At 47.5% G+C, this 26,444-nt stretch overlaps 9 protein-coding genes across 9 annotated transcripts; 5 read left to right on the plus strand and 4 right to left on the minus strand.

The window, feature by feature from the left end:
- Positions 1-4,210: 4,210 nt before the first annotated feature.
- Positions 4,211-4,878, minus strand: LOC134934391 (histone H1B-like). The gene has a single exon (XM_063929838.1). The coding sequence runs from the start codon at positions 4,865-4,867 to the stop codon at positions 4,211-4,213; it is 657 nt and encodes a 218-aa protein (XP_063785908.1). The 5' UTR covers positions 4,868-4,878.
- A 3,387-nt stretch (positions 4,879-8,265) lies between these two features.
- On the plus strand, positions 8,266-8,676 carry LOC134936516 (histone H3). Its single transcript, XM_063931584.1, has one exon. The coding sequence runs from the start codon at positions 8,266-8,268 to the stop codon at positions 8,674-8,676; it is 411 nt and encodes a 136-aa protein (XP_063787654.1).
- Positions 8,677-9,387: 711 nt separating this feature from the next.
- LOC134934896 (histone H2A type 1-like) lies at positions 9,388-9,831 on the minus strand. The gene has a single exon (XM_063930235.1). The coding sequence runs from the start codon at positions 9,829-9,831 to the stop codon at positions 9,439-9,441; it is 393 nt and encodes a 130-aa protein (XP_063786305.1). The 3' UTR covers positions 9,388-9,438.
- Positions 9,832-10,168: 337 nt separating this feature from the next.
- On the plus strand, positions 10,169-10,576 carry LOC134934898 (histone H2B 1.1-like). The gene has a single exon (XM_063930236.1). The coding sequence runs from the start codon at positions 10,169-10,171 to the stop codon at positions 10,547-10,549; it is 381 nt and encodes a 126-aa protein (XP_063786306.1). The 3' UTR covers positions 10,550-10,576.
- A 1,421-nt stretch (positions 10,577-11,997) lies between these two features.
- On the plus strand, positions 11,998-12,309 carry LOC134934392 (histone H4). Its single transcript, XM_063929839.1, has one exon. It carries the CDS (start codon positions 11,998-12,000, stop codon positions 12,307-12,309), a length of 312 nt encoding a protein of 103 aa, XP_063785909.1.
- Positions 12,310-18,982: 6,673 nt separating this feature from the next.
- Positions 18,983-19,650, minus strand: LOC134934393 (histone H1B-like). The gene has a single exon (XM_063929840.1). It carries the CDS (start codon positions 19,637-19,639, stop codon positions 18,983-18,985), a length of 657 nt encoding a protein of 218 aa, XP_063785910.1. The 5' UTR covers positions 19,640-19,650.
- Positions 19,651-23,017: 3,367 nt separating this feature from the next.
- Positions 23,018-23,428, plus strand: LOC134936521 (histone H3). Its single transcript, XM_063931589.1, has one exon. It carries the CDS (start codon positions 23,018-23,020, stop codon positions 23,426-23,428), a length of 411 nt encoding a protein of 136 aa, XP_063787659.1.
- A 708-nt stretch (positions 23,429-24,136) lies between these two features.
- Positions 24,137-24,583, minus strand: LOC134936523 (histone H2A type 1-like). The gene has a single exon (XM_063931590.1). The coding sequence runs from the start codon at positions 24,581-24,583 to the stop codon at positions 24,191-24,193; it is 393 nt and encodes a 130-aa protein (XP_063787660.1). The 3' UTR covers positions 24,137-24,190.
- A 337-nt stretch (positions 24,584-24,920) lies between these two features.
- Positions 24,921-25,328, plus strand: LOC134936524 (histone H2B 1.1-like). The gene has a single exon (XM_063931591.1). It carries the CDS (start codon positions 24,921-24,923, stop codon positions 25,299-25,301), a length of 381 nt encoding a protein of 126 aa, XP_063787661.1. The 3' UTR covers positions 25,302-25,328.
- The last annotated feature ends 1,116 nt before the right edge of the window (positions 25,329-26,444 follow it).

The following is a 26,444-nucleotide window of genomic DNA, read 5'->3' on the forward strand; positions in this document are numbered from 1 at the left end:
CCTGCCAGTATAAGTACGGACTGTCTGACGTGCCTACTTGGATGCGGTCACTCATATAATCCTCCACCATTCTTTCAATGGGGAGAGAATCATATGCACTGACAGTAGACGACATGTCCGTAATCATTGTCAGGTCCTTCAGTCCGGACCAGATGTCAGCATCAGCAGTCGCTCCAGACTGCCCTGCATCACCGCCAGAGGGTGGGCTCGGAATTCTGAGCCTTTTCCTCGCACCCCCAGTTGCGGGAGAATGTGAAGGAGGAGATGTTGACAGGTCGCGTTCCGCTTGACTTGACAATTTTGTCACCAGCAGTTCTTTGAACCCCAGCAGACTTGTGTCTGCCGGAAAGAGAGATCCAAGGTAGGTTTTAAATCTAGGATCGAGCACGGTGGCCAAAATGTAGTGCTCTGATTTCAACAGATTGACCACCCGTGAATCCTTGTTAAGCGAATTAAGGGCTCCATCCACAAGTCCCACATGCCTAGCGGAATCGCTCTGTGTTAGCTCCTCCTTCAATGTCTCCAGCTTCTTCTGCAAAAGCCTGATGAGGGGAATGACCTGACTCAGGCTGGCAGTGTCTGAACTGACTTCACGTGTGGCAAGTTCAAAAGGTTGCAGAACCTTGCACAACGTTGAAAGCATTCTCCACTGCGCTTGAGACAGGTGCATTCCACCTCCTATATCGTGCTCAGTTGTATAGGCTTGAATGGCCTTTTGCTGCTCCTCCAACCTCTGTAGCATATAGAGGGTTGAATTCCACCTCGTTACCACTTCTTGCTTCAGATGATGGCAGGGCAGGTTCAGGCGTTTTTGGTGGTGCTCCAGTCTTCTGTACGTGGTGCCTGTAAGCAGAAAGTGTCCCGCAATTCTTCTGGCCACCGACAGCATCTCTTGCACGCCCCTCTCGTTTTTTAAATAATTCTTTACCACCAAATTCAAGGTATGTGCAAAACATGGGACGTGCTGGAATTTGCCCAGATTTAATGCACACACAATATTGCTGGCGTTGTCCGATGCCACAAATCCACAGGAGAGTCCAATTGGGGTAAGCCATTCTGCGATGATCTTCCTCAGTTGCCGTAAGAGGTTTTTAGCTGTGTGCGTATTCTGGAAAGCGGTGATACAAAGCGTAGCCTGCCTAGGAAAGAGTTGGCGTTTGCGAGATGCTGCTACTGGTACCGCCGCAGCTGTTCTTGCGGCGGGAGTCCATACATCTACCCAGTGGGCTGTCACAGTCATATAGTCCTGAGCCTGCCCTGCTCCACTTGTCCACATGTCCGTGGTTAAGTGGACATTGGGTACAACTGCATTTTTTAGGACACTGGTGAGTCTTTTTCTGAGGTCTGTGTACATTTTCGGTATCGCCTGCCTAGAGAAATGGAACCTAGATGGTATTAGGTACCGGGGACACAGTGCCTCCAACAAGTCTCTAGTTGGCTCTGCAGTAATGATGGATACCGGAACCACGTTTCTCACCGCCCAGGATGCCAAGGCCTCAGTTATCCGCTTTGCAGCAGGATGACTGCTGTGATATTTCATCTTCCTCGCAAAGGACTGTTGGACAGTCAATTGCTTGGTGGAAGTAGTAAAAGTGGTCTTACGAGTACGACTTCCCCTCTGGGATGACCATCGACTCCCAGCAGCAACAACAGCAGCGCCAGCAGCAGTAGGCGTTACACGCAAGGATGCATCGGAGGAATCCCAGGCAGGAGAGGACTCGTCAGAATTGCCAGTGACATGGCCTGCAGGACTATTGGCATTCCTGGGGAAGGAGGAAATTGACACTGAGGGAGTTGGTGGGGTGGTTTGCGTGAGCTTGGTTACAAGAGGAAGGGATTTACTGGTCAGTGGACTGCTTCCGCTGTCGCCCAAAGTTTTTGAACTTGTCACTGACTTATGATGAATGCGCTGCAGGTGACGTATAAGGGAGGATGTTCCGAGGTGGTTAACGTCCTTACCCCTACTTATTACAGCTTGACAAAGGCAACACACGGCTTGACAAATGTTGTCCGCATTTCTGTTGAAATACTTCCACACCGAAGAGCTGATTTTTTTGGTATTTTCACCAGGCATGTCAATGGCCCTATTCCTCCCACGGACAACAGGTAACTCCCCGGGTGCCTGACTTAAACAAACCACCTCACCATCAGAATCCTCCTGGTCAATTTCCTCCCCAGCGCCAGCAACACCCATATCCTCCTCATCCTGGTGTACTTCAACACTGACATCTTCAATCTGACTATCAGGAACTGGACTGCGGGTGCTCCTTCCAGCACTTGCAGGGGGCGTGCAAATGGTGGAAGGTGCATGCTCTTCACGTCCAGTGTTGGGAAGGTCAGGCATCGCAAACGACACAATTGGACTCTCCTTGTGGATTTGTGATTTCGAAGAACGCACAGTTCTTTGCTGTGCTTTTGCCAGCTTGAGTCTTTTCATTTTTCTAGCGAGAGGCTGAGTGCTTCCATCCTCATGTGAAGCTGAACCACTAGCCATGAACATAGGCCAGGGCCTCAGCCGTTCCTTGCCACTCCGTGTGGTAAATGGCATATTGGCAAGTTTACGCTTCTCCTCCGACAATTTTATTTTAGATTTTTGAGTCCTTTTTTTACTGATATTTGGTGTTTTGTATTTTACATGATCTGTACTATGACATTGGGCATCGGCCTTGGCAGACGACGTTGCTGGCATTTCATCGTCTCGGCCATGACTAGTGGCAGCAGCTTCAGCACGAGGTGGAAGTCGATCTTGATCTTTCCCTATTTTTGGAACCTCAACATTTTTGTTCTCCATATTTTAATAGGCACAACTAAAAGGCACCTCAGGTAAACAATGGAGATGGATGGATACTAGTATACTTTTGGATGGACGAGCGACTGCCGACACAGAGGTAGCTACAGCCGTGGACTACCGTACTGCGTCTGCTGCTAATATAGACTGGATGATAATGATATAAAAAATATATATATATCACTACTGCAGCCGGACAGGTATATATTATATAATGATGGACCTGCTGGACACTGTCAGCACTGCAGACTCCTAAAGTTTACTACTAGTATGAAGAAGATAGAAAAAAAAATAAACACCACAGGTAGGTATACAATTATGGACGAGTGACTGCCGACACAGAGGTAGCTACAGCCGTGGACTACCGTACTGCGTCTGCTGCTAGTATAGACTGGATGATAATGATATAAAATATATATATATATATCACTACTGCAGGACAGGTATATATTATATAATGACGGACCTGCTGGACACTGTCAGCAGAATGCGTTTATAGAATAAAAACACCACACGACGAGTGTTTAACTTTTTCAGGCAGACAATCACAATATACTGGTGGTCACTGGTCACTGGTCAGTCACACTGGCAGTGGCACTCTGGCAGCAAAAGTGTGCACTGTTAATAAATATATGTACTCCTGCTATAACTGCTCCCCAGTCTCCCCCACAATTCAGCTGTGTGAGCAGTGAGCACTCAGCACAGTCAGATATACATAGATGATGCAGCACACTGAGGCTGAGCACAGATATGGTATACTGTGTCACTGTGTATCGTTTTTTTTTCAGGCAGAGAACGGATTATATTAAATAATAATAAAACTGCACTGGTGGTCACTGGTCAGTCACTAGTAAACTCTGCACTCTCTGAGTACTCCTAAGCTCCAGTAAATCAAGTGTCTCACTCTCAATATCTATTTCTATTCTAAACGGAGAGGACGCCAGCCACGTCCTCTCCCTATCAATCTCAATGCACGTGTGAAAATGGCGGCGACGCGCAGCTCCTTATATAGAATCCGAGCCTCGCGAGAATCCGACAGCGGGATGATGACGTTCGGGCGCGCTCGGGTTAACCGAGCAAGGCGGGAAGATCCGAGTCTGCCTCGGACCCGTGTAAAAAGCGTGAAGTTCGGGGGGGTTCGGTTTCCGAGAAACCGAACCCGCTTATCACTAATTATTTCCCGATCAGTCTTGCTACAGTAGCGCTAATAAATAACCCTGCGTTACGTATTAATAAGCAACCAAAAATCCCACGGAGAGACTGCTGAACTGTAACGTTATGTGGTGACTCAATATCTGTACACAGGGCGCCCCCAACTGGTCACGCCGTGCGCCTACAGCTCTGCCGGGACAGGGTGGGTGGCTCTGAAAAGAGCCTTTGGGGGGATAACAAGGAAGCGAGGCTGCTACGGCGGCTCTTCCATCACTTCTTGGCCGCAGCTTGCTTGGGCTTAGCTACCTTCTTGGCCGGGCTTTTGGCGGCTTTGGGCTTCGCCGCCTTCTTGGCCGGACTCTTGGCTGCTTTGGGCTTCGCCGCCTTCTTGGCCGGACTCCTGGCCGCTTTCTTGGCCTTCGCGGCTTTAGGCTTCTTTGGGCTTTTGGCAGCAGCCGCTTTTGTGGGTTTCTTCACCTTCTTGGGGCTCTTGGCTGCACTCGGAGCTTTCTTGGGCTTCTTCGGGGACTTGGCCACTTTCTTTGCCGCTGGTTTCTTGGGCTTCAGGGCGGCCTTCTTGCTCTCCAGCTGATTCTTATTGAGCTTGAAGGAGCCGGAAGCGCCGGTGCCTTTCACCTGGGTGAGCGTTCCTTTGGTCACCAATCCTTTCACCCCCACTTTGATGCGACTGTTGTTCCTCTCCACATCGTAGCCTCCGGCAGCCAGTGCCTTCTTCAGGGCGGCAAGAGAAACTCCACTGCGCTCCTTGGAGGCGGCCACTGCCTTTAAGATCAGCTCGGAAACGCTGGGCCCGGAAGACTTGCCGCTTTTCTTGGCTCCCCCTGCAGCTTTCTTCGGCTGCCTCTTCTTTTTGGCTGCGCCCTCTGACGGCGGGACAGCGGCGACGGCTGGTGCAGTTTCTGCCATGTTAGCTCAACGTCACTGTAACCAACAAATGGTAATACAGCACAAGCCGCTCTCTGACGTCTTTTATATACGGTGCCTGCTGTGCTGTAATTGGCTGCTGAGCCTGGTGCGTTCTGTGCTCTCATTGGCGGAATAAGCAGTCTTTGTAAACCCTTCCCTGTCTGAGTGTAAGGGGAAATCTGCCCTCACCTTGTGTTTCCCTAACGCAGAAAAAGAGTCTTTTATAGGGCATGAGAAAAGCAGCGTGCCGCCTCTCTGCACCACACCAGTACTCCAAGGTCTCCCCTAAGCCTACACGGCCATTGCTAGCCAAGGCGCTGCAAAGAGAGCCAGGAATAGCCGCTGTCAGCTTACTTACACCTGGCTGGATCTGTCCAGCATGTAACACATCTGTACTTTTCTGCGAGGCTAAAACGTCTGATTGGGGCATTTTTCTGTCCCCCTGGCACTACATGTAACGAAGGTGATCTGGGGCTCAGTCTGTGCAGGGGTGGCAGCATTTTCAAAGACATAAAGGTGATGGTTGGGCTCCTGTACACCCGGGTGGCTAGCACAGGCAGGTTGCCCCACAGCGTATTGGCAGTCTTGTTTAGGAACTCTAGTTACTGTGACAAAAGAGAGATACCCAGCATAGTCAGCCACAGGTTAACCCTGCCTGTCTGAGATTCTCCCCGACGTGTAGAATGTTGGTGGCATTTTCCCCAAATGTTTATGAAATTACCCATACAGACATGAATGTACATTTATGCAAGATCGGTGTGTCAGAGTGAGGGCTATGGTGATCTGTTCCCATTACGAGTTCTCTTTTAAAAATCTGTTCACATTACGAGTCCTCTTTTAAAAATGCCAAAGTATGAGACTTTGGCATTTTTAAAAGAGGACATCGGAGCTCTATAAGAGGAATACTTCTATTCCTCCCATGTGGAATCATTATGAATATTTGTATAATTAGAGGGAAAAAGTAGGAATATTAGGGATCATTAGGGGGATAATTAGAGAGACCACTTGTAATAGTGCTAGGTGAGAGGAATGGATGAAACGAGGATAAATAGGTGAAGGGTTTAGGATGGCAATGGGAAACCTAGCAGGTGCACAGGTGTGAGGAGGAGGAGGAGGAGAAGGAGGAGGAGAAGAAGAATCATTACATGGCAAGTACTAATTGCAGAATAAAAGCAGTGGATGCCATTTTCAAGAAAGTACATAATAGTCCGATGATTTAGGCATATAAATGGATGATAGACATATGTGCACACAATAGTTCTGGGGAGTAAATTTAACTGATGAAGTTTGCAGAATAAGAAGAGAGACAACAGTCACCCGAGGAGCACAGGTTCAACTAATCTTACTTTGTAAATGTACTACCGTGATAAAAGCAGGTGCTGCAGCTTCAGCTGTGAACGTCACTGACGGACAGCAGGAGAAAGATGCACCGAGACCACAAGGCTGAATGTCCAGAGCAGGCATTCCCAACCATGGTCTTCAAGGCACACTAACAGTGCAGATTTTAGTGAAATCCAGGCTGCAGCACAGATGATTAAATCAAAATAACTGAGCTACTAATTAAGTCACCTGTGCTGAAGCCTTGATATCACTAAAACCTGCACTGTTAGTGTGTCTTGAGGACCGTGGTTGGGAATGCCTGGTGTATAGAAGAGGCGGCTGCGGACCGAAGCATCAGAACCTCTTGGGGAAACATTGTGTCAGCAGAGATCCACTGTGGATGCAAATTTGTGAGGAGAAGGGCAACGCAGAGTAACAGACCAGAGTTCAACGGCATTGACCAGTGATGGAAAGCACAGGTATAGACTAGGGCAGGTCAAGAGCAGTGTTGAGAGAAGATGATCGCCGTAGAGGAATGGAAGACAAATGAGGATGGACATGAGTTATGGACAAACAGAGATGATGACTGCTAACTGAAGGGCGTGGACCAGCAGCAAGTACCATCAAGGTCTGAACCTCATCCCCACCCAATGATGGCAGGCTGGAGTAGGGTTCTAGAGCAGTGGGAGTCTGCAAAGAAACTCCAGAGCAAGTAGGGAAACCACAGAACTCGATCTGTGCCACACCAGTGGCTTTCTGCGTCTCCAAGGATGGTATAAAAAGAGAAAGAAAGAAAGAACCAGTAAAAAAAGGCAGAAAGGCCCTGCTCCTTCTTACTATGGAATGTGTGCATTGATTAAATGTCCCCATATTACTAATTATTTCTCAGCGGTAAGTAATAGCACAGTGAGGAGTCATGGGTAGTAGCACACTCACGTTGGACTCTGGAGCAGACATTGTTGGCGTGCTGCACCATCAGAAGAGGTGATAGATTATTATTGAATTAGGATTGTTTTTAATTATTATTATTTCATCACATAAACTATGGTAAATATATATTGGCCTTAAATCCCTATGGTCCCATTTAAGAGCCTAAACTCTATTATATTATCATAAATATAACTTTTTCTCAATTCTTTAAGAGTGTAGTTTTTTTGGACCCCTCCCTCCTCCCCAAGAACAAGCAAAATGGATATCAATAAAATACATGTGCATAAATACAAATTCAGTGATTATAATAGGACAATGCACGATTGGCTGTACATGCAGGTCCTTTAGTTCTGTGTTTTATTTATTTATTTATTTTACATAGTTTCCACTGAGTAGTAGAATTGCCCATTTATGTAATCCAGATCTACAGTAGCCTTGTATTTTCTTCATGCAATGTCCCAGACATATAAGGTTTAGCTTGTGGTCTAAATGGATACATGTGCACAGATTGTATCCACAAATGTTTCAATAGGATAGTTACAATTGTATCATGCTATAATACTGTCTCCCATTAGTATCAAATCGTTTCACACATGCAGAAGTTCTTTTCATACTCAATTTTAAAGCTACCATACTTACTATATGCTAGAAAATACATAATATGTATTTATGGGTTAATAATGAAACGATTGTTATTTTAGATCAAATAGTATGCAGAGTGTTTTTTTTTTTCTTTTCTTACTGCAGTCATATATTAATATCTCCCTGGAATTAGTAGTTATAGCTTGTATATATATATATATATATATATATATATATATATATATATATATATATATATATATATATATAGTATTTACTCTTTTATGTTAGTATAATACACATTCCGAAAATCTGATTATACTCAAATCTAAAGCTTCAGAATATGCTATGTAAGGGGGTATATATTTCTACTTTACAAGTACAATTGAGATGGGGAAAAAAAAGGAGAAACCAATTCTTGGCGGTCTTTTTGAAAAATCCAAGGTTTTGTCTAAACCAATCAGGTTGAAAGGCGTTTCTAAGTCCCCTAATTACAGGGCAGCAATGTGTATAAATAGAGCTGTAGAACATCAGCTCTCCATCCATTCATTCTACAGACGTTAGAGATGGCCAGGACCAAGCAAACAGCGCGTAAGTCCACTGGCGGCAAAGCTCCCCGCAAGCAGCTAGCGACCAAAGCCGCCCGGAAGAGCGCCCCAGCTACCGGCGGTGTAAAGAAGCCTCACCGTTACCGACCCGGGACCGTTGCTCTTCGGGAGATCCGCCGCTACCAGAAGTCCACTGAGCTGCTGATCCGCAAGCTGCCCTTCCAGCGTCTGGTGCGTGAGATCGCCCAGGACTTCAAGACTGACCTGCGCTTCCAGAGCTCCGCCGTCATGGCCCTGCAAGAGGCCAGCGAGGCTTATCTGGTGGGGCTCTTCGAGGACACCAACCTGTGCGCCATCCACGCCAAGAGGGTGACCATCATGCCCAAAGACATCCAGCTGGCCCGCAGGATCCGAGGGGAGAGGGCATAGATACTCGGCACTTCCTATACACGCAACAACACAAAGGCTCTTTTCAGAGCCACCAAGTCTTTCTAAACGAGCTGCAGCATAAGTCACCCCTCAATGTCGGAGTAACAGGATGCGGATGAATCCTCCGCTCTCCACCCATAGCAGCTTCAAATGACAGGCCAAATCTATGAAGTTTACATATATAATACGATAAGCAAGCCGCAAAGTGAATAATGGAATGTTGACTGTCAAAAATTAAATATTTGGACGGACTGCTTCACAGACAGTACATCGTTACTAGTGTTCCGCCTAGATACCCTTGTACAACCTATTTTCTTCAGCAGGGATAAGAGGCTATTCTCACTTTTCAATGGTCAAATCATTTTATTTAATGCAGCTGTTTTCATTCTAGCTTTGTTACGTCACACGGAGAGAGACTATGGTTTCTCCCTCTATATACTTTATACGGATCAGCTTCCCACTCCTATAAGCGGAAGGGGCCTCATTTGCAGCATGCAGATATTGCAAAGGGAATATTCAGACTATCATTCGATTTCACCACAACAGACCAGGGCTCCTAAAGGGTAAGGGAGCGTTTATACCTTTAGCGGTTGTATGGACGGGATGTGGAGAGGAAAGCGCGGCTAGCCCGTCAGATATCGCTACAACACAAGCAATGGCAGTACACACAGCTCTCCTGGGAAGATGTTGGTGGCTCTGAAAAGAGCCTTTGTGTTGTGTGCCGGGTACATTGTTTCTGTGGTGGAAGCTGCCAGCCTCACATTACTTGCTCTTGGCCGGTTTGTGGCTCTCGGTCTTCTTGGGCAGCAGCACGGCCTGGATGTTGGGCAGAACGCCTCCCTGGGCGATGGTCACCCCACCGAGCAGCTTGTTGAGCTCTTCGTCGTTGCGCACAGCCAGCTGCAGGTGGCGGGGGATGATGCGGGTCTTCTTGTTGTCGCGGGCGGCGTTTCCGGCGAGCTCCAGGATCTCAGCCGTCAGGTACTCCAGCACCGCGGCCAGATAGACCGGGGCACCGGCTCCCACTCGCTCAGCATAGTTTCCTTTCCTCAGCAGACGGTGAACGCGACCGACTGGGAACTGGAGACCGGCCCTGGATGAGCGAGTCTTGGCCTTAGCCCGGGTCTTGCCGCCTTGTTTGCCTCTGCCGGACATGTTCAGTTCACAAAACAAAGAGTATCTTTCGACAACAAACCGAGAGGAAATGTGAGCCTGTAATACCGCCCTCCTCCTATATATACACTCAGAGAGGATCAACCGCGTGCTCTGTGATTGGTTTGCTTCCTAATGAACCAATGCTGCTCAAGTTTATCCACAGACCAATCCGCAATATGTAGTGAAGGGGGTGTTAGGTACCTCCCAGTGTCACGTGACACTTCTACCCTATAGCGTTACATCTTCGTTTGCATAAGCTGCCTATAAATACAGCAACCCCGGGCTTTGTACCGCACAAATTTTCTGCATTGTGTAAAAGGACAAGTGGGTGGTAAAAATGCCTGATCCAGTAAAGTCTGCTCCAGCGCCCAAGAAAGGCTCAAAGAAAGCCATAACCAAGACCCAGAAGAAGGATGGGAAGAAGCGTAGAAAGAGCAGGAAGGAGAGTTACGCCATTTACGTCTACAAGGTGCTGAAGCAGGTGCACCCTGACACCGGCATCTCCTCCAAGGCTATGGGCATCATGAACTCCTTTGTCAATGACATCTTTGAGCGCATTGCGGGGGAAGCTTCCCGCCTGGCTCACTACAACAAGCGCTCCACCATCACCTCCCGGGAGATCCAGACCGCCGTACGCCTGCTGCTGCCGGGAGAGTTGGCCAAGCACGCCGTGTCCGAGGGCACCAAGGCCGTCACCAAGTACACCAGCGCCAAGTAATCTCCCCTTCCTCTCCCACACGAACACAAAGGCTCTTTTAAGAGCCACCCACCTCCTCGCTAATCGGGCTGTAACTGTTATTATTTGCGCTGTGTCCTGTCTCCCTGAATTTGACTGAATCACAGTAATCTAGGCTGTGTTGTAGTTTCTCCATTCCTTATACATGTGCATCTTGTTAGTCGGATGCTGGGGAACTCCCCTCTAGTGTGCGAGCTAGTACAGACCCCCCTGTTGATGATTACTGCGTGCACAGCGACGTTCTCTCCGCTCTCATGTACTGTAAAACACGTTCCAGATGTAGATCAGGTTTCTACAGAACTCGTCAAAGCTACAGATGCCAGGGCTTCTAAAACGCAATAGAGCGCAGCAGAAACACTGCCCGTGTAGTTGCTGTGTGACTAGCACATTATTTTCTGTCTGGTTCAAGTGATACAAACTGGATTGTTACCTTGTTAATATCGCTACTATCTCAGGCAGGATGACTTATTAAGCAACTTATTCTTGATAAACAGGTGGTTAAAAGTCGGTCTTCGAGATACTATGATATCGTTGCAAAAGTAACAACGGGATGCAAACTGCGGTGCCCCTGCTTGTACCTAGTCCATTATGACCTCACAAAATAGGATTCCCGTTTAGGCGCACACGTACCAGTGATGCTCGTTGCTGTAAAAACCGCTTCAATGGTTATTTGAGGAGTAGTAGTGATCCGGGTCGCAATGTGGGTGAGCTCTAAGGTACGGTTCAGCTGACCCAGTTGACATACTATTATTATTTACACCTAATATACAATATTTTAAGACGGCGAGAGAACATAGCTGATACGCTGGCGCTCGCTAATTAGAGATCGAAGCGAACCGAGCCTGGGTGCCAGGAATACTTTTAGCTAGGGTCACCTCAGAAGCGGCATGCCATTGGGGGAGTGTTCCCCTACCGGGTTTTGAATTGTCCACTCCGGTTAACTTGTTTTGACCCGCCGAATTTAGCTCGGCTCTCATTGGGCCATTCCGATGCATCGCCCTCCTAGCCCAAGGCGCTGGTGTGGGTCCGACTTAATAGCGATAAACACTCTATATGTATTTGGAAAATATATTATTTATCATTTCAGGGAGAATGAAATGTCACTACTTTTCGTTAATTGGCTATAGGTGTAAGACCTTCTTTTACTATTTTACCCATACTCATTTTACTCTCGAAATGTGGGATCAAATGGATCCAATTATTTTTTTTTAAACATTTATATTAGATATCTGTTCACGGAAATGAATAGAGATGACGAAGAGAAAGCTGCCACTGTATTGCGGTGTGCTAAGTCAGAAAAGGCGGACTACCCAGGTCTCCGCCTCTCCGAGTTTTAGGTCCCCCATCAGGTCCGCTCTTCCTCTTAATAAAGGGCAGCTGTGAGGCGATCAGCTCATTCTTACTGATTGCAACTCGCAAGCTGTTTGAAGATGTCAGGAAGAGGCAAAGGTGGTAAGGGACTCGGGAAAGGAGGCGCTAAGCGCCACAGGAAGGTGCTGCGGGACAACATCCAGGGCATCACGAAGCCTGCCATTCGCCGTCTCGCTCGCAGAGGTGGCGTGAAGCGCATTTCTGGCCTCATCTACGAGGAGACCCGTGGGGTGCTGAAGGTCTTTCTAGAGAATGTGATCCGGGACGCCGTCACTTACACCGAGCACGCCAAGAGGAAGACTGTCACAGCTATGGATGTGGTCTATGCTCTCAAGCGCCAGGGCCGCACTCTGTATGGTTTTGGAGGTTAAGATCTGGCTCCTCTCTTTGGCTGATCTCCTTTCCCGAAACACGCTAACAAAAGGCCCTTTTAAGGGCCACCTAGAGTACTCCTGAAACGAGCTTTATGAACATGCTGCTTTTCAAGGGAAGCGTAATGTCACAGTCAGTTCCACAATATTAACGATAGAAATACACTTCTTTCCCATCTACAAAGTCTCGCTGGATATTCAAATAATAGACGCCAGAAGTTGCCATTTACAATGCATAGACCATATAGAGCTAGAATTTTAGTCAATCTGGAATGGAAAAAGGCAGCAGCATAATTGCCTCTGTCCATTTGGATGATGCCTCCTTGTGTCTGGGTGGAATCGGTTCGATATTATGTTATGAAAAATTCTGAAGGATGTAGGTGTAATATACCGTGCATAGCCTGCGCAGGAGGTGCTGTAGCGGGGTACTCTTGATAAGATGTGGAGTTAAAACGTCACTTGTATTATGACGATGACATACTGACAGAATACATGTCCTAAAATTCAAGCATAGTGTATTAAGGCACAGCTGTGCATGTTTCTCCAAGTGTAGTTTATATATAATCTGTTACAACGACCTCTTGAACAATTATTAAGTAGGCAAGCTTACTTGCCAACGACTCTGATACAGGGGAATAGAAACTGCACAGAACCATTTGTCTCTACTGGAGGTTCTCTTTCTGGTATAGCAATCTCCCTGTTATTGTGTAGCTAGTGTTCTCAAAAAGTGCAAACAAACATTAAAAGGATACTTGCTTTTCAGCAGCTACCCTGCAGACTGTTCACCACAGGGAATGGCGAGTGTTCGAGTACACAGGAAGGAAGCATGCCGCTATTGTGAGCGGCCTGAGGTAGGAAGCAGGACATCCAGGTATTTTTTCTAGTGATGAGCACCGGAAATTTTTCGGGTTTTGGTTTTGGGTTCGGTTCCGCGGCCGTGTTTTGGGTTCGAACGCGTTTTGGCAAAACCTCACCAAATTTTTTTTGTCGGATTCGGGTGTGTTTTGGATTCGGGTGTTTTTTTCAAAAAACCCTAAAAAAACAGCTTAAATCATAGAATTTGGGGGTCATTTTGATCCCAAAGTATTATTAACCTCAATAAGCATAATTTCCACTCATTTTCAGTCTATTCTGAACACCTCACAATATTATTTTTAGTCCTAAAATTTGCACCGAGGTCGCTGGATGACTAAGCTCAGCGACCCAAGTGGCCGACACAAACACCTGGCCCATCTAGGAGTGGCACTGCAGTGTCACGCAGGATGGCCCTTCAAAAAACTACTCCCCAAACAGCACATGACGCAAAGAAGAAAAAAAAGAGGCGCAATGAGGTAGCTGTGTGACTAAGATAAGCGACCCTAGTGTCCGACACAAACACCTGGCCCATCTAGGAGTGGCACTGCAGTGTCACGCAGGATGGCCCTTCCAAAAAACACCCCCCAAACAGCACATGACGCAAAGAAAAAAAGAGGCGCAATGAGGTAGCTGTGTGACTAAGATAAGCGACCCAAGTGGCCGACACAAACACCTGGCCCATCTAGGAGTGGCACTGCAGTGTCACGCAGGATGGCCCTTCCAAAAAACACCCCCAAACAGCACATGACGCAAAGAAAAAAAGAGGCGCAATGAGGTAGCTGTGTGACTAAGATAAGCGACCCAAGTGGCCGACACAAACACCTGGCCCATCTAGGAGTGGCACTGCAGTGTCACGCAGGATGGCCCTTCCAAAAAACACCCCCCAAACAGCACATGACGCAAAGAAGAAAAAAAGAGGCGCAATGAGGTAGCTGTGTGACTAAGATAAGCGACCCAAGTGGCCGACACAAACACCTGGCCCATCTAGGAGTGTCACTGCAGTGTCACGCAGGATGGCCCTTCCAAAAACTACTCCCCAAACAGCACATGACGCAAAGAAAAATGAAAGAAAAAAGAGGTGCAAGATGGAATTGTCCTTGGGCCCTCCCACCCACCCTTATGTTGTATAAACAGGACATGCACACTTTAACCAACCCATCATTTCATTGACAGGGTCTGCCACACGACTGTGACTGAAATGACGGGTTGGTTTGGACCCCCACCAAAAAAGAAGCAATTAATCTCTCCTTGCACAAACTGGCTCTACAGAGTCAAGATGTCCACCTCATCATCATCCTCCGATATATCACCGTGTACATCCCCCTCCTCACAGATTATCAATTCGTCCCCACTGGAATCCACCATCTCAGCTCCCTGTGTACTTTGTGGAGGCAATTGCTGCTGGTCAATGTCTCCACGGAGGAATTGATTATAATTCATTTTAATGAACATCATCTTCTCCACATTTTCTGGATGTAACCTCGTACGCCGATTGCTGACAAGGTGAGCGGCTGCACTAAACACTCTTTCGTAGTACACACTTGTGGGAGGGCAACTTAGGTAGAATAAAGCTAGTTTGTGCAAGGGCCTCCAAATTGCCTCTTTTTCCTGCCAGTATAAGTACGGACTGTCTGACGTGCCTACTTGGATGCGGTCACTCATATAATCCTCCACCATTCTTTCAATGGGGAGAGAATCATATGCACTGACAGTAGACGACATGTCCGTAATCGTTGTCAGGTCCTTCAGTCCGGACCAGATGTCAGCATCAGCAGTCGCTCCAGACTGCCCTGCATCACCGCCAGAGGGTGGGCTCGGAATTCTGAGCCTTTTCCTCGCACCCCCAGTTGCGGGAGAATGTGAAGGAGGAGATGTTGACAGGTCGCGTTCCGCTTGACTTGACAATTTTGTCACCAGCAGTTCTTTGAACCCCAGCAGACTTGTGTCTGCCGGAAAGAGAGATCCAAGGTAGGTTTTAAATCTAGGATCGAGCACGGTGGCCAAAATGTAGTGCTCTGATTTCAACAGATTGACCACCCGTGAATCCTTGTTAAGCGAATTAAGGGCTCCATCCACAAGTCCCACATGCCTAGCGGAATCGCTCTGTGTTAGCTCCTCCTTCAATGTCTCCAGCTTCTTCTGCAAAAGCCTGATGAGGGGAATGACCTGACTCAGGCTGGCAGTGTCTGAACTGACTTCACGTGTGGCAAGTTCAAAAGGTTGCAGAACCTTGCACAACGTTGAAAGCATTCTCCACTGCGCTTGAGACAGGTGCATTCCACCTCCTATATCGTGCTCAGTTGTATAGGCTTGAATGGCCTTTTGCTGCTCCTCCAACCTCTGTAGCATATAGAGGGTTGAATTCCACCTCGTTACCACTTCTTGCTTCAGATGATGGCAGGGCAGGTTCAGGCGTTTTTGGTGGTGCTCCAGTCTTCTGTACGTGGTGCCTGTACGCCGAAAGTGTCCCGCAATTCTTCTGGCCACCGACAGCATCTCTTGCACGCCCCTCTCGTTTTTTAAATAATTCTTTACCACCAAATTCAAGGTATGTGCAAAACATGGGACGTGCTGGAATTTGCCCAGATTTAATGCACACACAATATTGCTGGCGTTGTCCGATGCCACAAATCCACAGGAGAGTCCAATTGGGGTAAGCCATTCTGCGATGATCTTCCTCAGTTGCCGTAAGAGGTTTTTAGCTGTGTGCGTATTCTGGAAAGCGGTGATACAAAGCGTAGCCTGCCTAGGAAAGAGTTGGCGTTTGCGAGATGCTGCTACTGGTACCGCCGCAGCTGTTCTTGCGGCGGGAGTCCATACATCTACCCAGTGGGCTGTCACAGTCATATAGTCCTGAGCCTGCCCTGCTCCACTTGTCCACATGTCCGTGGTTAAGTGGACATTGGGTACAACTGCATTTTTTAGGACACTGGTGAGTCTTTTTCTGAGGTCTGTGTACATTTTCGGTATCGCCTGCCTAGAGAAATGGAACCTAGATGGTATTTGGTACCGGGGACACAGTGCCTCCAACAAGTCTCTAGTTGGCTCTGCAGTAATGATGGATACCGGAACCACGTTTCTCACCGCCCAGGATGCCAAGGCCTCAGTTATCCGCTTTGCAGCAGGATGACTGCTGTGATATTTCATCTTCCTCGCAAAGGACTGTTGGACAGTCAATTGCTTGGTGGAAGTAGTAAAAGTAGTCTTACGAGTACGACTTCCCCTCTGGGATGACCATCGACTCCCAGCAGCAACAACAGCAGCGCCAGCAGCAGTAGGCGTTACACGCAAGGATGCATCGGAGGAATCCCAGGCAGGAGAGGACTCGTCAGAATTGCCAGTGACATGGCCTGCAGGACTATTGGCATTCCTGGGGAAGGAGGAAATTGACACTGAGGGAGTTGGTGGGGTGGTTTGCGTGAGCTTGGTTACAAGAGGAAGGGATTTACTGGTCAGTGGACTGCTTCCGCTGTCGCCCAAAGTTTTTGAACTTGTCACTGACTTATGATGAATGCGCTGCAGGTGACGTATAAGGGAGGATGTTCCGAGGTGGTTAACGTCCTTACCCCTACTTATTACAGCTTGACAAAGGCAACACACGGCTTGACAAATGTTGTCCGCATTTCTGTTGAAATACTTCCACACCGAAGAGCTGATTTTTTTGGTATTTTCACCAGGCATGTCAATGGCCCTATTCCTCCCACGGACAACAGGTAACTCCCCGGGTGCCTGACTTAAACAAACCACCTCACCATCAGAATCCTCCTGGTCAATTTCCTCCCCAGCGCCAGCAACACCCATATCCTCCTCATCCTGGTGTACTTCAACACTGACATCTTCAATCTGACTATCAGGAACTGGACTGCGGGTGCTCCTTCCAGCACTTGCAGGGGGCGTGCAAATGGTGGAAGGCGCATGCTCTTCACGTCCAGTGTTGGGAAGGTCAGGCATCGCAAACGACACAATTGGACTCTCCTTGTGGATTTGTGATTTCGAAGAACGCACAGTTCTTTGCTGTGCTTTTGCCAGCTTGAGTCTTTTCATTTTTCTAGCGAGAGGCTGAGTGCTTCCATCCTCATGTGAAGCTGAACCACTAGCCATGAACATAGGCCAGGGCCTCAGCCGTTCCTTGCCACTCCGTGTGGTAAATGGCATATTGGCAAGTTTACGCTTCTCCTCCGACAATTTTATTTTAGATTTTTGAGTCCTTTTTTTACTGATATTTGGTGTTTTGTATTTTACATGCTCTGTACTATGACATTGGGCATCGGCCTTGGCAGACGACGTTGCTGGCATTTCATCGTCTCGGCCATGACTAGTGGCAGCAGCTTCAGCACGAGGTGGAAGTCGATCTTGATCTTTCCCTATTTTTGGAACCTCAACATTTTTGTTCTCCATATTTTAATAGGCACAACTAAAAGGCACCTCAGGTAAACAATGGAGATGGATGGATACTAGTATACTTTTGGATGGACGAGCGACTGCCGACACAGAGGTAGCTACAGCCGTGGACTACCGTACTGCGTCTGCTGCTAATATAGACTGGATGATAATGATATAAAAAATATATATATATCACTACTGCAGCCGGACAGGTATATATTATATAATGATGGACCTGCTGGACACTGTCAGCACTGCAGACTCCTAAAGTTAACTACTAGTATGAAGAAGATAGAAAAAAAATAAACACCACAGGTAGGTATACAATTATGGACGAGCGACTGCCGACACAGAGGTAGCTACAGCCGTGGACTACCATACTGCGTCTGCTGCTAGTATAGACTGGATGATAATGATATAAAATATATATATATATATCACTACTGCAGGACAGGTATATATTATATAATGACGGACCTGCTGGACACTGTCAGCAGAATGCGTTTATAGAATAAAAACACCACACGACGAGTGTTTAACTTTTTCAGGCAGACAATCACAATATACTGGTGGTCACTGGTCACTGGTCAGTCACACTGGCAGTGGCACTCTGGCAGCAAAAGTGTGCACTGTTAATAAATATATGTACTCCTGCTATAACTGCTCCCCAGTCTCCCCCACAATTCAGCTGTGTGAGCAGTGAGCACTCAGCACAGTCAGATATACATAGATGATGCAGCACACTGAGGCTGAGCACAGATATGGTATACTGTGTCACTGTGTATCGGTTTTTTTTCAGGCAGAGAACGGATTATATTAAATAATAATAAAACTGCACTGGTGGTCACTGGTCAGTCACTAGTAAACTCTGCACTCTCTGAGTACTCCTAAGCTCCAGTAAATCAAGTGTCTCACTCTCAATATCTATTTCTATTCTAAACGGAGAGGACGCCAGCCACGTCCTCTCCCTATCAATCTCAATGCACGTGTGAAAATGGCGGCGACGCGCAGCTCCTTATATAGAATCCGAGCCTCGCGAGAATCCGACAGCGGGATGATGACGTTCGGGCGCGCTCGGGTTAACCGAGCAAGGCGGGAAGATCCGAGTCTGCCTCGGACCCGTGTAAAAAGCGTGAAGTTCGGGGGGGGGTTCGGTTTCCGAGAAACCGAACCCGCTTATCACTAATTATTTCCCGATCAGTCTTGCTACAGTAGCGCTAATAAATAACCCTGCGTTACGTATTAATAAGCAACCAAAAATCCCACGGAGAGACTGCTGAACTGTAACGTTATGTGGTGACTCAATATCTGTACACAGGGCGCCCCCAACTGGTCACGCCGTGCGCCTACAGCTCTGCCGGGACAGGGTGGGTGGCTCTGAAAAGAGCCTTTGGGGGGATAACAAGGAAGCGAGGCTGCTACGGCGGCTCTTCCATCACTTCTTGGCCGCAGCTTTCTTGGGCTTAGCTACCTTCTTGGCCGGGCTTTTGGCGGCTTTGGGCTTCGCCGCCTTCTTGGCCGGACTCTTGGCTGCTTTGGGCTTCGCCGCCTTCTTGGCCGGACTCCTGGCCGCTTTCTTGGCCTTCGCGGCTTTAGGCTTCTTTGGGCTTTTGGCAGCAGCCGCTTTTGTGGGTTTCTTCACCTTCTTGGGGCTCTTGGCTGCACTCGGAGCTTTCTTGGGCTTCTTCGGGGACTTGGCCACTTTCTTTGCCGCTGGTTTCTTGGGCTTCAGGGCGGCCTTCTTGCTCTCCAGCTGATTCTTAATGAGCTTGAAGGAGCCGGAAGCGCCGGTGCCTTTCACCTGGGTGAGCGTTCCTTTGGTCACCAATCCTTTCACCCCCACTTTGATGCGACTGTTGTTCCTCTCCACATCGTAGCCTCCGGCAGCCAGTGCCTTCTTCAGGGCGGCAAGAGAAACTCCACTGCGCTCCTTGGAGGCGGCCACTGCCTTTAAGATCAGCTCGGAAACGCTGGGCCCGGAAGACTTGCCGCTTTTCTTGGCTCCCCCTGCAGCTTTCTTCGGCTGCCTCTTCTTTTTGGCTGCGCCCTCTGACGGCGGGACAGCGGCGACGGCTGGTGCAGTTTCTGCCATGTTAGCTCAACGTCACTGTAACCAACAAATGGTAATACAGCACAAGCCGCTCTCTGACGTCTTTTATATACGGTGCCTGCTGTGCTGTAATTGGCTGCTGAGCCTGGTGCGTTCTGTGCTCTCATTGGCGGAATAAGCAGTCTTTGTAAACCCTTCCCTGTCTGAGTGTAAGGGGAAATCTGCCCTCACCTTGTGTTTCCCTAACGCAGAAAAAGAGTCTTTTATAGGGCATGAGAAAAGCAGCGTGCCGCCTCTCTGCACCACACCAGTACTCCAAGGTCTCCCCTAAGCCTACACGGCCATTGCTAGCCAAGGCGCTGCAAAGAGAGCCAGGAATAGCCGCTGTCAGCTTACTTACACCTGGCTGGATCTGTCCAGCATGTAACACATCTGTACTTTTCTGCGAGGCTAAAACGTCTGATTGGGGCATTTTTCTGTCCCCCTGGCACTACATGTAACGAAGGTGATCTGGGGCTCAGTCTGTGCAGGGGTGGCAGCATTTTCAAAGACATAAAGGTGATGGTTGGGCTCCTGTACACCCGGGTGGCTAGCACAGGCAGGTTGCCCCACAGCGTATTGGCAGTCTTGTTTAGGAACTCTAGTTACTGTGACAAAAGAGAGATACCCAGCATAGTCAGCCACAGGTTAACCCTGCCTGTCTGAGATTCTCCCCGACGTGTAGAATGTTGGTGGCATTTTCCCCAAATGTTTATGAAATTACCCATACAGACATGAATGTACATTTATGCAAGATCGGTGTGTCAGAGTGAGGGCTATGGTGATCTGTTCCCATTACGAGTTCTCTTTTAAAAATCTGTTCACATTACGAGTCCTCTTTTAAAAATGCCAAAGTATGAGACTTTGGCATTTTTAAAAGAGGACATCGGAGCTCTATAAGAGGAATACTTCTATTCCTCCCATGTGGAATCATTATGAATATTTGTATAATTAGAGGGAAAAAGTAGGAATATTAGGGATCATTAGGGGGATAATTAGAGAGACCACTTGTAATAGTGCTAGGTGAGAGGAATGGATGAAACGAGGATAAATAGGTGAAGGGTTTAGGATGGCAATGGGAAACCTAGCAGGTGCACAGGTGTGAGGAGGAGGAGGAGGAGAAGGAGGAGGAGAAGAAGAATCATTACATGGCAAGTACTAATTGCAGAATAAAAGCAGTGGATGCCATTTTCAAGAAAGTACATAATAGTCCGATGATTTAGGCATATAAATGGATGATAGACATATGTGCACACAATAGTTCTGGGGAGTAAATTTAACTGATGAAGTTTGCAGAATAAGAAGAGAGACAACAGTCACCCGAGGAGCACAGGTTCAACTAATCTTACTTTGTAAATGTACTACCGTGATAAAAGCAGGTGCTGCAGCTTCAGCTGTGAACGTCACTGACGGACAGCAGGAGAAAGATGCACCGAGACCACAAGGCTGAATGTCCAGAGCAGGCATTCCCAACCATGGTCTTCAAGGCACACTAACAGTGCAGATTTTAGTGAAATCCAGGCTGCAGCACAGATGATTAAATCAAAATAACTGAGCTACTAATTAAGTCACCTGTGCTGAAGCCTTGATATCACTAAAACCTGCACTGTTAGTGTGTCTTGAGGACCGTGGTTGGGAATGCCTGGTGTATAGAAGAGGCGGCTGCGGACCGAAGCATCAGAACCTCTTGGGGAAACATTGTGTCAGCAGAGATCCACTGTGGATGCAAATTTGTGAGGAGAAGGGCAACGCAGAGTAACAGACCAGAGTTCAACGGCATTGACCAGTGATGGAAAGCACAGGTATAGACTAGGGCAGGTCAAGAGCAGTGTTGAGAGAAGATGATCGCCGTAGAGGAATGGAAGACAAATGAGGATGGACATGAGTTATGGACAAACAGAGATGATGACTGCTAACTGAAGGGCGTGGACCAGCAGCAAGTACCATCAAGGTCTGAACCTCATCCCCACCCAATGATGGCAGGCTGGAGTAGGGTTCTAGAGCAGTGGGAGTCTGCAAAGAAACTCCAGAGCAAGTAGGGAAACCACAGAACTCGATCTGTGCCACACCAGTGGCTTTCTGCGTCTCCAAGGATGGTATAAAAAGAGAAAGAAAGAAAGAACCAGTAAAAAAAGGCAGAAAGGCCCTGCTCCTTCTTACTATGGAATGTGTGCATTGATTAAATGTCCCCATATTACTAATTATTTCTCAGCGGTAAGTAATAGCACAGTGAGGAGTCATGGGTAGTAGCACACTCACGTTGGACTCTGGAGCAGACATTGTTGGCGTGCTGCACCATCAGAAGAGGTGATAGATTATTATTGAATTAGGATTGTTTTTAATTATTATTATTTCTTCACATAAACTATGGTAAATATATATTGGCCTTAAATCCCTATGGTCCCATTTAAGAGCCTAAACTCTATTATATTATCATAAATATAACTTTTTCTCAATTCTTTAAGAGTGTAGTTTTTTTGGACCCCTCCCTCCTCCCCAAGAACAAGCAAAATGGATATCAATAAAATACATGTGCATAAATACAAATTCAGTGATTATAATAGGACAATGCACGATTGGCTGTACATGCAGGTCCTTTAGTTCTGTGTTTTATTTATTTATTTATTTTACATAGTTTCCACTGAGTAGTAGAATTGCCCATTTATGTAATCCAGATCTACAGTAGCCTTGTATTTTCTTCATGCAATGTCCCAGACATATAAGGTTTAGCTTGTGGTCTAAATGGATACATGTGCACAGATTGTATCCACAAATGTTTCAATAGGATAGTTACAATTGTATCATGCTATAATACTGTCTCCCATTAGTATCAAATCGTTTCACACATGCAGAAGTTCTTTTCATACTCAATTTTAAAGCTACCATACTTACTATATGCTAGAAAATACATAATATGTATTTATGGGTTAATAATGAAACGATTGTTATTTTAGATCAAATAGTATGCAGAGTGTTTTTTTTTTTCTTTTCTTACTGCAGTCATATATTAATATCTCCCTGGAATTAGTAGTTATAGCTTGTATATATATATATATATATATATATATATATATATATATATATAGTATTTACTCTTTTATGTTAGTATAATACACATTCCGAAAATCTGATTATACTCAAATCTAAAGCTTCAGAATATGCTATGTAAGGGGGTATATATTTCTACTTTACAAGTACAATTGAGATGGGGAAAAAAAAGGAGAAACCAATTCTTGGCGGTCTTTTTGAAAAATCCAAGGTTTTGTCTAAACCAATCAGGTTGAAAGGCGTTTCTAAGTCCCCTAATTACAGGGCAGCAATGTGTATAAATAGAGCTGTAGAACGTCAGCTCTCCATCCATTCATTCTACAGACGTTAGAGATGGCCAGGACCAAGCAAACAGCGCGTAAGTCCACTGGCGGCAAAGCTCCCCGCAAGCAGCTAGCGACCAAAGCCGCCCGGAAGAGCGCCCCAGCTACCGGCGGTGTAAAGAAGCCTCACCGTTACCGACCCGGGACCGTTGCTCTTCGGGAGATCCGCCGCTACCAGAAGTCCACTGAGCTGCTGATCCGCAAGCTGCCCTTCCAGCGTCTGGTGCGTGAGATCGCCCAGGACTTCAAGACTGACCTGCGCTTCCAGAGCTCCGCCGTCATGGCCCTGCAAGAGGCCAGCGAGGCTTATCTGGTGGGGCTCTTCGAGGACACCAACCTGTGCGCCATCCACGCCAAGAGGGTGACCATCATGCCCAAAGACATCCAGCTGGCCCGCAGGATCCGAGGGGAGAGGGCATAGATACTCGGCACTTCCTATACACGCAACAACACAAAGGCTCTTTTCAGAGCCACCAAGTCTTTCTAAACGAGCTGCAGCATAAGTCACCCCTCAATGTCGGAGTAACAGGATGCGGATGAATCCTCCGCTCTCCACCCATAGCAGCTTCAAATGACAGGCCAAATCTATGAAGTTTACATATATAATACGATAAGCAAGCCGCAAAGTGAATAATGGAATGTTGACTGTCAAAAATTAAATATTTGGACGGACTGCTTCACAGACAGTACATCGTTACTAGTGTTCCGCCTAGATACCCTTGTACAACCTATTTTCTTCAGCAGGGATAAGAGGCTATTCTCACTTTTCAATGGTCAAATCATTTTATTTAATGCAGCTGTTTTCATTCTAGCTTTGTTACGTCACACGGAGAGAGACTATGGTTTCTCCCTCTATATACTTTATACGGATCAGCTTCCCACTCCTATAAGCGGAAGGGGCCTCATTTGCAGCATGCAGATATTGCAAAGGGAATATTCAGACTATCATTCGATTTCACCACAACAGACCAGGGCTCCTAAAGGGTAAGGGAGCGTTTATACCTTTAGCGGTTGTATGGACGGGATGTGGAGAGGAAAGCGCGGCTAGCCCGTCAGATATCGCTACAACACAAGCAATGGCAGTACACACAGCTCTGCTGGGAAGATGTGGGTGGCTCTGAAAAGAGCCTTTGTGTTGTGTGCCGGGTACATTGTTTCTGTGGTGGAAGCTGCCAGCCTCACATTACTTGCTCTTGGCCGGTTTGTGGCTCTCGGTCTTCTTGGGCAGCAGCACGGCCTGGATGTTGGGCAGAACGCCTCCCTGGGCGATGGTCACCCCACCGAGCAGCTTGTTGAGCTCTTCGTCGTTGCGCACAGCCAGCTGCAGGTGGCGGGGGATGATGCGGGTCTTCTTGTTGTCGCGGGCGGCGTTTCCGGCGAGCTCCAGGATCTCAGCCGTCAGGTACTCCAGCACCGCGGCCAGATAGACCGGGGCACCGGCTCCCACTCGCTCAGCATAGTTTCCTTTCCTCAGCAGACGGTGAACGCGACCGACTGGGAACTGGAGACCGGCCCTGGATGAGCGAGTCTTGGCCTTAGCCCGGGTCTTGCCGCCTTGTTTGCCTCTGCCGGACATGTTCAGTTCACAAAACAAAGAGTATCTTTCGACAACAAACCGAGAGGAAATGTGAGCCTGTAATACCGCCCTCCTCCTATATATACACTCAGAGAGGATCAACCGCGTGCTCTGTGATTGGTTTGCTTCCTAATGAACCAATGCTGCTCAAGTTTATCCACAGACCAATCCGCAATATGTAGTGAAGGGGGTGTTAGGTACCTCCCAGTGTCACGTGACACTTCTACCCTATAGCGTTACATCTTCGTTTGCATAAGCTGCCTATAAATACAGCAACCCCGGGCTTTGTACCGCACAAATTTTCTGCATTGTGTAAAAGGACAAGTGGGTGGTAAAAATGCCTGATCCAGTAAAGTCTGCTCCAGCGCCCAAGAAAGGCTCAAAGAAAGCCGTAACCAAGACCCAGAAGAAGGATGGGAAGAAGCGTAGAAAGAGCAGGAAGGAGAGTTACGCCATTTACGTCTACAAGGTGCTGAAGCAGGTGCACCCTGACACCGGCATCTCCTCCAAGGCTATGGGCATCATGAACTCCTTTGTCAATGACATCTTTGAGCGCATTGCGGGGGAAGCTTCCCGCCTGGCTCACTACAACAAGCGCTCCACCATCACCTCCCGGGAGATCCAGACCGCCGTACGCCTGCTGCTGCCGGGAGAGTTGGCCAAGCACGCCGTGTCCGAGGGCACCAAGGCCGTCACCAAGTACACCAGCGCCAAGTAATCTCCCCTTCCTCTCCCACACGAACACAAAGGCTCTTTTAAGAGCCACCCACCTCCTCGCTAATCGGGCTGTAACTGTTATTATTTGCGCTGTGTCCTGTCTCCCTGAATTTGACTGAATCACAGTAATCTAGGCTGTGTTGTAGTTTCTCCATTCCTTATACATGTGCATCTTGTTAGTCGGATGCTGGGGAACTCCCCTCTAGTGTGCGAGCTAGTACAGACCCCCCTGTTGATGATTACTGCGTGCACAGCGACGTTCTCTCCGCTCTCATGTACTGTAAAACACGTTCCAGATGTAGATCAGGTTTCTACAGAACTCGTCAAAGCTACAGATGCCAGGGCTTCTAAAACGCAATAGAGCGCAGCAGAAACACTGCCCGTGTAGTTGCTGTGTGACTAGCACATTATTTTCTGTCTGGTTCAAGTGATACAAACTGGATTGTTACCTTGTTAATATCGCTACTATCTCAGGCAGGATGACTTATTAAGCAACTTATTCTTGATAAACAGGTGGTTAAAAGTCGGTCTTCGAGATACTATGATATCGTTGCAAAAGTAACAACGGGATGCAAACTGCGGTGCCCCTGCTTGTACCTAGTCCATTATGACCTCACAAAATAGGATTCCCGTTTAGGCGCACACGTACCAGTGATGCTCGTTGCTGTAAAAACCGCTTCAATGGTTATTTGAGGAGTAGTAGTGATCCGGGTCGCAATGTGGGTGAGCTCTAAGGTACGGTTCAGCTGACCCAGTTGACATACTATTATTATTTACACCTAATATACAATATTTTAAGACGGCGAGAGAACATAGCTGATACGCTGGCGCTCGCTAATTAGAGATCGAAGCGAACCGAGCCTGGGTGCCAGGAATACTTTTAGCTAGGGTCACCTCAGAAGCGGCATGCCATTGGGGGAGTGTTCCCCTACCGGGTTTTGAATTGTCCACTCCGGTTAACTTGTTTTGACCCGCCGAATTTAGCTCGGCTCTCATTGGGCCATTCCGATGCATCGCCCTCCTAGCCCAAGGCGCTGGTGTGGGTCCGACTTAATAGCGATAAACACTCTATATGTATTTGGAAAATATATTATTTATCATTTCAGGGAGAATGAAATGTCACTACTTTTCGTTAATTGGCTAT

Source organism: Pseudophryne corroboree, chromosome 6 (assembly GCF_028390025.1).
Source record: "Pseudophryne corroboree isolate aPseCor3 chromosome 6, aPseCor3.hap2, whole genome shotgun sequence".
NCBI classification, from domain to species: Eukaryota; Metazoa; Chordata; class Amphibia; order Anura; family Myobatrachidae; genus Pseudophryne; species Pseudophryne corroboree.